This window comes from Strigops habroptila, chromosome 10 (genome assembly GCF_004027225.2).
Source record: "Strigops habroptila isolate Jane chromosome 10, bStrHab1.2.pri, whole genome shotgun sequence".
NCBI lineage: Eukaryota > Metazoa > Chordata > Aves > Psittaciformes > Psittacidae > Strigops > Strigops habroptila.
Window position 1 is genome coordinate 1,887,499 of NC_046359.1, and position 14,336 is coordinate 1,901,834.

Consider the following 14,336-nt stretch of genomic DNA (forward strand, 5'->3'; position numbering starts at 1 on the left):
GTGCTTCTAAAGTGTCTAAACTGTTCTTCAGCCTGCTTCTACCTTGAATAACATCTACCTGGGAACTACATCTACATAAGAACTGCGTTCTTCTCTGTACTAAGTCCCGGTGTGTTCTTATGAGCAATTGAAATACTTCATTTTAAAAGTTTTATGAGTATCAGGTGATTTTTAAACTCTCAAGACTTTAACTTCATAGATCAGCTGGTTAGAATTGGACAAAATACAACCCCCTCCCCTCTGAGACAAGTCCCCCTGCTTTTTTATCGGAATTAACTTCAGCCCTAATACTGTAACTAGTTCGCTGTGAATAGATTTGGCTTCAAAGTGGCTCTGCCTACATTGAGCTAACTGCACAACAGAGGCTAATGGTTAAAGTAAGGACCTTTGGAGACTACTGTTTCTTGTTGTATTGGGCTCCTGTTCCCTCTGAATGCCAGAGTAACAGATTAGCTAAAGTACATCTACAACTCTAGTTCTTTTGTGCAGTTAAAATGTTAATGTTGGTATATACTAAAGGAAAAGGAGCAAGAAAAAAAGCTGACTATTAAAGAGAACAGGCTTGTACTCTCTGCAGCATCTATACCTCAGCGGGATTTCATGTACTAAAGCTGATACACACTGGGAAAGCCTTTCTCCGTACAGAAGTGCAGTCCCATTCAGTGACACGAGCTCTTTTCTTGCCAACAAAACAAACCTTGAGATCTTTGCTTGCTTCCCCCTCTTCTAGTCTCTATGTCCTGCTGTGTTTTTATTTTAGAAAAATAGTTTCAGTTCTCCTCGTAGACAGCTTGCGTGAATGTTATGATAAATTTAAACTTGGACTTTGCCATTTTCATCTGTAGTGTCATGATGCAAAAAGACCCTGTAGAAATGGTATATCTGATCTTTTTATTCCTTTGTTTCAGGTTTATGTATTTAGATAATGATTCTTCACCTCAAAATTCAGCTAATTTATGGTGATCATCCCTGAAGCAACTACTGAGAGCATTGTTGGATGGAGAGGGGCAAGGGAGGAGAGAGTAAAGCAACATACTCTTTCATTTTTAGTACTGCTATTTAATTTTAGGAACAGTTGAATTTCCTCTTCACCCTCCTTATCAAGTCTAACAGTTTCAGCTCTCCTCACCAGCCTTCTCAGGAGGTGACAGGCATGTCTGACATCTTTTATTTTCTGCAGTAGTGCACATTCAGGACACTTACGCTCATTTCAGACAGATAAATGTTGGGACTATAGGCTTCACTTCCAGTACCAAGTGTTTTTCTGCATGTTCTAAACTTGCATTGCAAAGTAGCCTAGTTTTCTGTTAAATAATCGGTGTTAGGGTACCTGATAACCCTCAGTGTTAACAAGGTAGGGGAGATATTTAAGTTATTGAACAGCTGGACCTAGGAAGATTTTAACTAAACACTCCCCCAAATCTTTACATTGAATACATCAGGCTGAGAAAGATTTAAGCCTTATCGCTGTTATCTTTTTCTGTACTGACAAAGTGCTATCATAAGAAATGATCTTGTAAAGGCCAGAACTGTATTATATGATTATAAAGGTTTCTGCAATTTTCTAGTATCCACAACAGGATACTGGAGCCAGACAGCCTGAAAACTGCCTGCAGAGCTTGCTGGTCCCTGACTTGTCACTTCCCATTTTCAGCCAGTGAACTGCACTAACAGAAATTAGGTTATTTAATACTTTCCTAAAACTGCCTTCTAATGCAGGGAACTGCTGTAAACATTCCAGGAATTACATTCTCTTCGCAGTAACAGAAGGTGGTCTGTGTAATAGTAATTGTGAAGGTAGTTCACAGATTTTGTCAAATTATTTTGTTGGTCAGAAAAGCCTAATAACCAGCAAACCAGAGCAATGTTTTTCCTCTTCCACGGGTAGTCCAGAAGGCAACATCATAGACTAGTACTATGCCTGTCTTGCCTTGAGTATCAATCATGACTATCAAATCTTTAGAGTCTTGAGTTAAATGGATTTAGAAAGAAAACATTGTGGTTTCAAACACCACAACGTACATGCATAAAGAACAGCCAAAATAAAGCAATTCTAGTTCACATTTTTCAGATGAGAAGATAAAGACAGTGATGCTAATGACTCATCTGACATAGAGGATTAGCAACAAAAGAGCAGAGAGCGTGCCTCCCAACTACAAGGTCTGGCAGTGGGGATACAGCACACTCTCTCCACCTGCCACACATCCAACACGAGCTGTATCAGAGCAACCATATGAGACCCACTAATCATCAGTCCATCATCTGCCATTCTGACTCTAACTGAAGCTTTACTGACCAACAGTTGTGTTGAATCTGCAGTTTCTGTCATAGCAAAGGAAGTGCAAGTACCAAAACCCGATCTTTATAGGAAAATGGATGATCCATTTAGTACCAGCTGCCTCCCGTCTTACAGCACAGGCCCATGCAGAATGGTATTCCTTCTACTGTGCCAGTGTAACTGACTATTAAGGGTATGCTGGTGCACACATCTTTATATGTTAGAGTGAGCAATGACAAACCACACACAACGGCAGATGGCCCTTCAGGGTTAAATCTGACTTGACTCAAGGGCTAGCTCTAAGTTTGAAAACAAGATGCCAACAACACATTTCTCCTTGTTGTCTGTCCAGCATTAGCAAGACACGCTTCTAAACATATAAACTGCAACCTAGTACCTTCTGCATTCAAAAAATGGTTGTGTAAGAGGCTGCAGTTTTGTTGACTTACCAGGAGATGGCGGCTGAATCTTAGGTTGTTTTTTAGTATCTCCAGTGCTGAAGACTTCTGGAGGGGGCTCCTCCCCTCGCTCAATCTTGCACTCGAAGGCAAACAGGTACTGAATGTATTGTTTTTTCAGGGAGCTGGCTGCGCTGCTCGAAGTGCCGACGTTCAAGGTGGTTGCCAGCTCACGCCACTTCTTGTTTTTATTAACCTAGCAAAATAAATGGCAGGATCACTGGTTTGCAGCAAAGTGGGTTTGTTTGGCAGGAGACAAAAAAGGGAAAGGAAAAAGAGGAAAAAAAAGGGGGGGGGGGGGGGAGGGGGAAGGCACTTAATGTCTTGGTTTGTATTTTTTTTTTTGTTTTCCTCTTTTAACTAATGCTCATTACTCCCACACGAAGTAATGCACAGACAGCATTTACAGTTATAAAACCATTAAGGAACCTGCTGATAGCTACATAAAATGCTTTGCTTGTGGAGAGTCTTCTGCATGGTGCATCTTTTAAATGCCTCGTGCTCTTCTAGGGCCTATGCTTTTCAGTTAGCAATCCATCTCCAAGCAAATTCATGCTCATTCTCCCCTCTCTGACACCCACCCACACCCACCCTATTCCAATTAAAAAGCAGCTTCTAAAAACTAATTTAGAAAGCAATAACAGCATTATTCTGCAATTTAAATGCTTGAGCATTGATATGAAAAATAAATTTTTCTCCAAAATAGCCACCAGCTGTCAAACAGTTCAGCCTGCAATTCCTGGTTCAGGTCCTTTCTCTTCAGGGCTTCTTGCAGGGACAGATCAATGATCCTTCGGCTAGATGAGAGGCAGAATGAAGCGAGGCCCTTAATTAATTAAGGCAGACTTCAAACACACAGGGCTAGACCAGCAATACTCTGTATTACAGTGCTGACTGCACAACTCCGCTGCGAGTCTTGTTTGCAGTGTAAGGCTGAGAATATTGAGAGACTCTGTTCAGGAGTTCCTCAAACACAGCTGATCTGTAATAACAGCGAAGTTCATTTGTCATCCTGGATGATGCCTCTGGCTCACTCAGAGGTACCACTCGCAGCAGCCAGTATTTTTGCTGTAATACCTGATGTCCCAGAGTTCATTCAACCAGTTGTGCAATTGCTAGGTATAATCCAAGGAGAGGAGCAGCACTGAAATAAACGGGCTTTAAAGGGCTGGGCATCTCAGCTTTTGCTGGGGATGAATCCTGATTCCATGATGACTGCTACTTGCCCTGAGGCCTCAGATTTTAGTGACTCCAACTTATATAGCTACATAGGTTATCATTAGGCATACTGTTCCTAAGCCTGCATGCCAGCAAAGGAAACATTTCTTACATTTCTCTCAGTGTTTAGTAACATCGTAACTGCTGCCACTCAGCAAAGATCTTTAAAGCACAGCATTAATAGCAAGCAGGTTTTTATTTCTCTGGTACATCCTGCAAGAACCCAGGAGTTAAAGGAGATGAGATTTTCATAAACTGCCCCTGTTGAGGCTTGAAATGCAGTTACACAGCCCTTTGTGCATACTGGCTTACAGCTAAGTGGTGCGTAATGAACACACTGCATAATGCAAACAGAAACATTCATGCCTAAATGCCCAGTATTTTGGCGTTTAAAAGAAGACTGCCAGCAGCTGGTCTGTTCATGTTAGGACCCCATCAACTGCAACTGTTCAGAGAATAGGCACCGCTGCTGCACAGCTCCACTCCCTGCCACTTCCCAGGCAGAATTATGAGATGTGGAGTGCAGCAGTTGGAGCAACAGCTTTTTAGGAGAGCATGACACAGGTGCATTGCAATAAACCTCAGCAGGGAAAGCTCTGCGCCTCTCAGTGGTAGTAGTGATCATTTATGTGGGCACACCAGCAAAACCAGGAGCCTTCATTTTAAGTGTCAATTTTTACCAGTACCGAAGCACACACATTTGTAACTCAAGCTCTTTCAAAAATCAGTCTAAGTAAACAGCATCTATTCTTTGGCAAACCATAATGTCTGTCATTGCAAATCAACACTGAGTGTCCCAAAATAAAATAAATTTCCATAATAAGCAAGCATGAATGACTCTCTAGAATATCCCGTCTGCCCCCCATCTTGCTTAATTTTTGATGCTAAGAGTCATACTACGGGCACAATCACGCTGTATGAGGCAGAGCAGCTGCATGATACGATTTACCTGTAATAAAGTTCCTGAGCTAAAGGTAATCAAATCTTTATGATGCTGGGGGGCAAGAGCTGATCACTAAAAATGTCAGGATAACATCTCTTACCCATATACAGCACTTAACAGCTGGCAAGGTGAACTATGTTATGTTTCTCTGCCTACCTTTAATAACAGGAATAGTTGAAATCTCTGCACTTGAGGGGCCAATGATCTAATTCAGTAGTCAAATCTTATGTACTAATACTGTGTACAATTAAAAAAGGCATTGAGAATGATACTAATTGATGTTGGACATTTCTTTCTTGAACTAACCATATAGATTATTAAAATGTGCTCTCCTCCTGAGGATCTAATTTGCCATATATTTCAGTTCAGATTTTGTAATTAGTGTAAAATTGTATCTATTTGAATATTAAATATTACCTATTTTATATTAAACATTGCATATACGTATTTATCTATATAGCTATGCTTAGAACCTCATCCTGCAAAGCACTGACCATTTACAAATGTTCTTGAATCCATAGAAATTATGGGTCTCAGCACTTCACAATACCTTTTAGCACCTAGCCAGAGTGATCCTCTAGATGCCAGGGATGCTTTGTAAAAGCATCAGGCAAGGACAGATGACTTTGAATACTAAATCTAAGGCTGCAAATACTGTTTTCTCCTGCTTTTCTTTCTGGTGGTGCAAGACAATGAAACATTTTGCTCTGTGGTGGTCAGTCTTACAGAACTCACAATTAATTTCCAAATATCCCTTTGTAAAACTTCCAGTTAACTGCTGAGAACACAAACCAAAGCTGCTCTCTCCCATCTTTGACTTTTTTATTCTCAGCTCTTCTTGCTTTCATTTCTCATCTCAGTTAAGTAATTCACCTTTTCCTTATAATCATTATATTTGTAAGGCAACCCAAAATATCCTGCAAGCATTTTCCAAACACAGGGAAAGCACAGTCCATGTCTAAGAAACAAATGTACCATACAGAGACACTGAGAGATGAAAGGTTTGGGATGAAGGACTGTGTTTCAAGAATGTATCTGCCACTTCTCTGGAGAGATGAATTATTTGTCCGAGAGGCAGTATCCCTATCTGGGAAGGATGGATTTAAAAATCTCCTGTTTCTTACTTGTAACTTTGATGCAATGGCCTTTTCCTCTTTTTTCTTTTAGTGGAGTTACTGAATTCCCCCAAACAGGTAAAAACTTCATCTGCCTACAGCAGTGGCCAATTTTTATTCAAACTTCAGAGTTTTAGGGTGATTACACAGCCTAAGATGAACTCCAGGCAAATATTAAAGTACAAAACTATTTTCTTCAACAACATTGTCAGGACTGAAAATGTAATGGTCTAACCAGCGGGAAATACTCTACAAAAAGCGTGCATCGTGTTTTCAAGAGGTTCACTTTCCAGCACCACTTCTCACCTGTGCTAAACCTCCAATCTCTTTGACGCAGACGTAGAGCCTGAACAGGTCCAGGGGCTTCTTGCCCACGGCTGGCAGGCTGGCCACAGGCGTGCCCCTCTCCTCCATGAAGGTGAGGTACCGATCTACCCACATCTTGCGCTCCGGCTCATTTCCCAGCTCATAGACTTTAGTGATCTTCTCTCCAGTTGTGGTAGAGGAACTTGATTTCTAAACCGCAAGAAGAAAGAAAAGAGTTGGGGGAAGGGTGGGAGGGGGAGGGAAAAGAAAGTAAGAAACTCACAACACTGAAAAAGAGAAGATGTCAAACAAACTAAAGCTATCACACAACAGTCAGGAATGAAGGCTACTAGTTCAGGCACAAACAGTACATTCTGTCCATATACGGAAAATTCAGCTTCTAAAACAAAGGGCCCAAACTCCCCATTTTCATATTTCTTTCACTGATCGGAACTTTGGATCCCAGAAGGCAAGTATCTGATGTTGCCTCATGTCATTTTAAGAAGTGGTAGCTCTCACATAGCGATTCTCATCCACTTATCTCAAAGTGCTTTGCAAGCAATAATTTGAGTAAAATTAGAACAAGTTTGTCCCACACAAGTTCACATAATCCTAAAACCAAATCAAATCAACCATTTCCTCTTCAGCCCCCAAAAGGGGCTAGAAAGCCTGAAAGTGTTCCTCCAGAACAGGAATTGCAGAAAAGTAGCCTAAAGCGTGATTCATGGCAGTACCCTGAGGAGTAGTACTGTCTTTACAGAGTCACAAATGGTTATGCTTTACTACCTTGTCACACCACTGCTGGCCAAAAAGCCAGCTGAGCAAATGCCTACAGTACAAGGAGATTGGTGGCAATGCTGTGTGTGAACTGCCAATTAGCTGCCTGAGCCAATAATGCTGCAGTAGGTGCTACTCTCCTCCCCTGAAAGTGGTCAGAAGATATCAATCTCGCATGTCCTCCCTTGCAAAGAGAGTGTGTATTATGACCTGCTGAAAACCAGGGATGCACAGCAATCAGAGCTGAACCACCGCCAGGACAAGTGAAAGAGGTGGAAGAGCAGAATTCTGTCTCATGTGGCAGAAATGCAGGAGCGGACCCCTTTTCCTGCTGCTATTTGAACTTTACAGCTAATGAAAACTCTTGCTGCCCTTTCCTTCTCTATGTGGAAATGGCAGAAAGCACTGACACTGCTACGCAAGCTGTAACTTCACACCGTACCTTTTCTGTGCAATATAAACCTGTGAGCTGGGCTCTGTGCCATGTGGATGGGCTACACCCTATCTGAGCTGCCTTTGATCTGACAGCAGAGAGGGGCTGCTGCTGTTGCAGGAAGACCCCCCTGCTTGCAGAAGGTGAAGTGATTTGATCAGCAGTGGGAGATAGAAATGGTTCAGAATTAAACATTAGAGAAAAAGATTGATATAAAGCTTTGGGAAAGGAGCCAGATTTATGAAGGGAAGCATATCTGTATATTAAAATTCTAAACTTTGTTGTTGATTGCAGTAAACACTTCTTTAAACTCATCTAGTCAATCACTCTTTCTCTCTTTTCCTTATTTGAGCAGGAGACAGTACTATTCTGAAGAAAACAGGAACTTACTTCTAGTTGAACATCCTTGAAGAAGACCCTGTCTGCACCTCACAGATGCTACAGAACCACGCACTTGGTCCGTGTCCCCGCATAGTGCTGGCAAGGACTGGTGCTCAACACCATGAAAGATGCAGCGGGGTAGCATCCGTCTGCCAATGATTTTAAAAGCATTGCTACCATTCATCTTGCATGTTAGCCTGGAAAATATGAGAGGCTCTGTATCTCCCTCCAGCCATTAGCTGAAACTTGGCAACACTGGAGGAGAGCCAGGAGAAAAGAGATGTGAAGCCAAGGGGGGTGACCCAGCAGTTCCATGAGCCATTGCTGTTCTTTCCAGTGAATGGACATTCACTTTAATTAAATAAATAGCCTCCTGTAAAGTTTTCTGCCGTGCTTTCTGATACTGTAGCTCCCTACAGTAGTCCTTCCTGCAGACAGATATTATTACCTTTCTTACTTAGAAATGAGGTGCACTCCTGAATTTACTTAAGCCAGACTCAGCTGTGTTACGACACCTACTGAAGTTAGAAGGCTGAATTTGCTTTACTAATACTAAGTGGCTGGCAGGAAAGTACTTTGACATGAGTCCTGCAGATTATGCAATGAAAGTACAAACTGACTCTGTAATGGCAACCAGTTTACTCAAAGCATCATTTCCTATGTATCTGGGTGTTACAGAAAACCGGTTTAACTCTTTTCAACAAATATACTTTGCCAAAGATTGTTTTTGGGGGGTGAGTGGGAAGAGGGAAGTAGGCAAGGCACGTTGCTACTAACTTGATTTTGTAATGAGAACAGATATATGATCACGTAGGCTTGAAGAGCTGAATAAAATGGACCTACCCCACTACCAACTGCACTAAGAACAATCTACTGCTCATTAGCATTAATTTTAATCTGACACTTACGATGCCACAGAACTCTAATAAAAATGAAGGTGGGAAATTTCAGCTTTTACCCAGCAAATTTTGTATGTGCTTATATTTTAATATAGGAGGCAACAAAACAGTTCCTGTTTCACTTTTATGCTTGCTCATGATTGTTTACCAGTTTTACATCTTCATTTTTATATGGTAAGATTCTCTTTTTCAAAGCCTATTCAGGGCAGAATGGAAACAGTTAAGAATTTCTCATTCTGGGTTTTTCTGCTATACATCTCAAATGATGCTGCTTTTCAGCAGTGTGGCAGCAGGCTTTAAAATGACAGTATAATCTGAAAACTTTTCACAGCTTACAGAAGGTAAGAAGTGTTCCTTACTGTGTGAGCTTTCAGGTTGTCATGCTTTGTAAAATGGGTGCAATTTTCTTCTAAAATGAAATGTTAACTTTAGAAGAATGCACTGGAGGGGAGAATGCTATTCCTCAAGAGTGAAGCTCTTTTTCCCTTCTCTGTTTTTATAAATGTAAACATATAAAAATGACAGATGTGTGCAAGCTAGTCTACACACAAACAAACTTCAGTTCCACATGGGAAGGTTCAACTGGAAGCCTAAATTTGCCTATAGGTACATGTTAACCCTCAGAAAATAAGGGTTTATTACAAAATGATCCCATTAGGAGATTGTTAACTAAACTGAGCACATGCCAGGCAATGCTGGAAGAATACAGATCATGAGCTCTTCTGTTAAATTTGCTGATAATTTTAGTGATAAAAGAATGCTGGTGTGAGCCTGTGGCACACACCTTTATCAATTTAGTTGTATCCTACTCTGCCCTTGATCCTGAGTACTCTTCTACATGGTATGACTGGCCACGTTTAAATGGGTGATCTAAAAAACCTCACCAAAGTACGTGGATACTAAAGCCAATTCCCATATTAAATCTGTCTAACCCCATACTTTGTTTTTAATACACCTACCACCTATTAAAACTGTTTTATATACACACCCTTGTATGGTGAGTCTGCAGAATCCTTCAGAGCAAACACAAATTTCTGTAGGAGTTCTTTTCACATTAAGGCAGTGGGTAGTTGTTTCTGTACATATCTTTTAGCATTTATATTTATAGAACTATCTACTGTTCACTTCCCCCACTTCAACAAAGAATTTGCCAATATTACATTTATTACATAGACCTCTTTTACTACAGAACCATAGTATGCATACACAGGCAGCAAAACCTGCCTGAAGTCAAATCTCTGGCAGAGGCTTTTGCAGGACACAATCCTTTGTCAAGTCTTCCTCCTGAAGGACTCTGCAGACCCCTCACAGCTAGCACCATGGAGATAGAGTTCTATTCAGGTGTATTCACCATCATGTTCATGGGTACCTACAGACAGTGAGTAGCATTTTATGGGTTTTTCATAACCTACTGTTTTATTCATGCTGCAGTGACCCTGCGTTCACACACACACACTTGGAATTTCTCTTCTGAAGAATTTTAAAGCCACCTTGACACTGCCAGGAATGCACACTATGTGCAAAATTAGCATAGCAGGTGTCCTTTTACTGATGTACCTGAAGAGCCCTCAAAACATAATGCTCAACAATTCCTTCTTCACATTTTCTCATACCTCACTTCCATATAAAACTGCTGAAAGAGAGGATCCACTTAGTAGGATCACAGGGATACTGTGAAGTGAATCACAGACCATTCACCCTTGCTTTTATCCTCTGCTGGAATGGAAAAGTTGTAGCACATGAAGCTGCTTTGGGATTTAATGAACAAATTTGGGCTGTTTTCAAGTGTAACGAAACGCCTGGAATCAATCATTCCAGTCTATGTCAGGCTGCTGCTGAAGTCAATGAAGCTATCCAATACGCTGGCCTTCACAGGTAAAAAGGGATCAACTCATTTACAGGACTTACTTTTCTATCATTCCAAAGCGCTGTATTTATCTGTATCTGTGTACCAAGAAGCTAACTGAAGCTAAAGATGCAGCAGCATTTGGACTGAAGGGCATTCAGAAGAAACTGAAAGCTCAAACTTCCTTCATTTATTTTTTCCAATGCTGTACTTTGGCATATTTACATGGAAAAAACTCCACATTCACGATGACTCTGGGGTTTGTTACGCAGTTTATGCAATGAGCTCAGGAATGCATTATCATTCGGTAGCCTTGTAGAGGAAGAACTCGATGTGTTGCGACAGCCTGTGCAGTAACTCCTTGCTTTCCTCCAGAAAACTGCCCAAAGAAACAATTCCCAAAACACTACTACAAAGAAAACTAACTGAGCTTTTGGTACCACGCTTTCAGAAATGCTGTTAAGAAAAAGATGAGACTTTGTGGGAACAAGTAACATCAGCTGCCTTCTGAGACTCAAAGTCGCTGCCAAAAAACATTGAAACATTAAGGTGGTGCATTTCATGCCATGCTGCCCCTTTGCTTGGGGGATTCACCAGATGTCTGTTTTTTGAATGGGTAGACCTTTTTCCCTCCAATTGGCCTTCCTCTGTTTGCCCTCAGACATACTCTTCAATATATCACTTTGTGAAAATTAAGTTGTTATCAAAGAATTGTTGCTAATGTAAGTACACATTAACATTGGGAAAAAACCCACCTATATTCCTTACCAGATTATATTTCAGTATTTTTCTATAGAGAAATTGTGATCATTATTACTTTTGGAAAAAAGAAAGAAAAGAAGAACAATATATATTTTTCTAATTAAAAAAACAACAAAGCAAAAATGACCAAGTGGACATTTGCTGCCCATGGGCCATAGCAGCTTATGTCTGCGTTCTCTTGTCTATATACGCATATGCATTTTCTATGTCTATATATATAGAGACGTATAATGATGAAATTAATTTTTAGCTCCGCACATCTCTCAGGTTCTTCTTTACAACCTGCATAAGAATGACTAGACATTATTCACCTAAAAATAGTTTTTCAAAAACATACACACATCAGGTTTTTCTACCCACAATCTGGGTTGTTTCAAGATAACTGAATGAAGCAAATCAGAAACAATTTTGTTTCAGACTGTTTACTGTATTTCCAAATACACACTTAAAAATTAGAAATGTTTTGAAAATAGACCTGGCAGCCTTTTTGTGGTGCCATGTCTACAATTTAAACTTTAATGGATATTCAACAGTGGAGATTTCTCATTTTGGTTTGGTTTGGTTTGGGTTTTTTTTCCTAAATAATCCTAGCAAAGACAAGCAGCAACCAGAGTGAAGTCAGTTGTGTGAAGGAGTTTGGGCCCAGGAACAGAAATGGAATTGTCCTTAACAACACATTCGCATGCTTGGAAGCTGATGCATTACAGGAAGGATGTTTTCTTCACAAACAACTGCTGTATTACCAGACAGCACACTTGCATGATGCACGCAATTTACTCTTTCTTATTTCAAAGTACTCTTGGGACAAATTTTGCCCTGGGATAGCATGCTCGGGCCCCACTGAAGCCAGCAGTGGAACTTACAGTCATGTGTCCGAGAGCAGAATTTGTACCCAGTGTTATAAAGAAAGAAAACTGTTTAGTGGATAAATAATGAATAAAAGGAATTTACAAAACAAACAAGCAAGCATTAAAGTATAATTAATTACAAAAAAAATAAACAAAAACCAAAAAAACCAGAGCCACTTACAGGGCTTGATGGAGTCTTTGGCCAGCCTGGGCTGCTAATGCTATCACTTTCATCTCCATGAAATGAGGAGATGCTAGCAGAGCTTGGGGACATTGGGGAAGGGACTGGCAGGTTGCCTGGGGTTGGGGGCTGAGAAATACCCTGAGAGCTGTAGCTATCCTGTGGTAGAGGAACAAAAAAAAAAAAAAAAATATGACAAAGGCAGGGCAAACTTTATTAAAAACAAAAAATACATCCAGTTTAACAGACTGACCAATTTTTATATATAAAATATATATAAACAGAGAGACACATACAGAAAACACACACATATATAAATATATTTATATATATATATATAAAAGGTATTAAAACAACATTGTTAATTAGTATAATTTGGAAAGTTTGCTGGATGCTTGGCTAAAGTCACTAAGCCACCATGCTTATTTCAAGCTCACATGGAATGCTAAGCATGGGTTTCCCCTTATGAAAGAAAGAAAAAAAACAAGCCGTTCACCTTATTTCAACAAATAAGGCAGGAAAGCAAAATATTAAAGTATGTTGCTGCTGCTGAGGCGGCCAAAACAGGAAGCTATAACTGAAGGCAGAGAAAAATGGCTGCAAGTATTGAAACCAGGCAAGACCCTTCTTTCCCACCCACCTGGCACAGCCGAATCCCCACGCAACTTTTGGCTTGGGTTGCTTTGCCCCCGCAAGTTAAAATGCCGTGAGAACTAGTAACTTTCAGATCCACACAGTGAAGGAAAAAAGAAAAAAAATATAAGAAAAGAAACAAACAAAGAGATTGCACGTGAATGGAAAGGCATGCAGGAAAGAACAGAAGTGGGTAGGCCAAAACCAGAAGATGAGAGACAACACAGCAGACTTTTGCGGGCTGAACCAACACCACGTGCGGAGGTTGTAAATACCTTTGACTTGCTCTCGGGTTGGGGGGGTCCTTCTTCTTTGCCGTCTGCTTTGAGAGGAAGGGGTAGTTTGGACTCACCAGGTGTCATCATATCTGCAAGACCCATAGGTGCTAATCGAAAACAGGAGAAACAGTTAAGCATGACTATGTTTGGTTTTGTAGGAAAAAACACGCTTCCTGCTGAGGACTGTGGCGCCATGTGAAGCAGAGGTTATCCCACCTCTGTCCTGTTATTCTAGCATCCGGAAACCTGGAAGCCTCTTCAGTTGAAGTGAGGAAATAAAAGAGAATGAAGGAGGGGAGAACACCAAACTCATGCAGTAACGACAAGCACTTTACAGAGTAAAATTCATTCTTCATGCTCCTGGTGGTCTTCAACTGTCTCCACGTTTGACCACTATGTTTCAACAGAACAGCCTATTTTAATAACTACTGCAGCCCTTTAGCAACAGATAAATGTAAATAAAAAAGATGTGCATTTTGCTTGCAATGTTGAATCTAAGAAAAAGGCTGACTTTCCCAATTACATTTGTACAAAAGTTGGTGTCCAGCAGACAATTCCTGCCCCTTCTGACTTCAGTATGAATGGCTCAGCCACTGTGAGCCTTAACTACAGAATTACAAGCTGTAAACTCTGCTCTGTTGGAGAACCAGCACTCAACTTCTTCCCCTCCTGCCAAAATGAGGTGGGACTATAACGAACACACAAATGTCTTTCTCTGATAATGGCATGCAGTTGCTTCCCAGGAGTGTGGGGAGTTAAAGGGGGTTTTTATTTGAAGATGCAAGTGCTAAGTATAGTATTATTGCTGCAGAGCTGCTGGGTTCCTGGATTTCTAGAAAGATGCAAGAAACATTCAGATAAATAGACACAAAATACTGGGCAGAGCAGATGCTAGGAGGTGCCATGACACTGAATCAATGCAAATAACCAGAGAACAACAGCAAGACATGAGGCGATTCTTTCCCTGCAGAAAACCACGT

The 14,336-nt window shown here is 40.7% G+C and overlaps 1 protein-coding gene across 7 annotated transcripts in view; it reads right to left on the reverse strand.

The window, feature by feature from the left end:
- The window catches only part of ARID1B (AT-rich interaction domain 1B), a 330,667-nt gene that overhangs the window by 22,193 nt on the left and 294,138 nt on the right, over nt 1–14,336 (reverse strand). For 5 of the 7 annotated variants that reach the window (XM_030499916.1, XM_030499913.1, XM_030499911.1 and 2 more), the window contains 4 exons: nt 13,354–13,463; nt 12,446–12,604; nt 6,319–6,528; nt 2,728–2,932 (listed from right to left, as the gene is read on the reverse strand). In XM_030499916.1, coding sequence (XP_030355776.1) covers nt 2,728–2,932; nt 6,319–6,528; nt 12,446–12,604; nt 13,354–13,463 — 684 coding nt within the window. The remainder of the gene's footprint in view (nt 1–2,727; nt 2,933–6,318; nt 6,529–12,445; nt 12,605–13,353; nt 13,464–14,336) is intronic. The other 2 variants (XM_030499915.1, XM_030499914.1) reach the window with 1 other exon arrangement.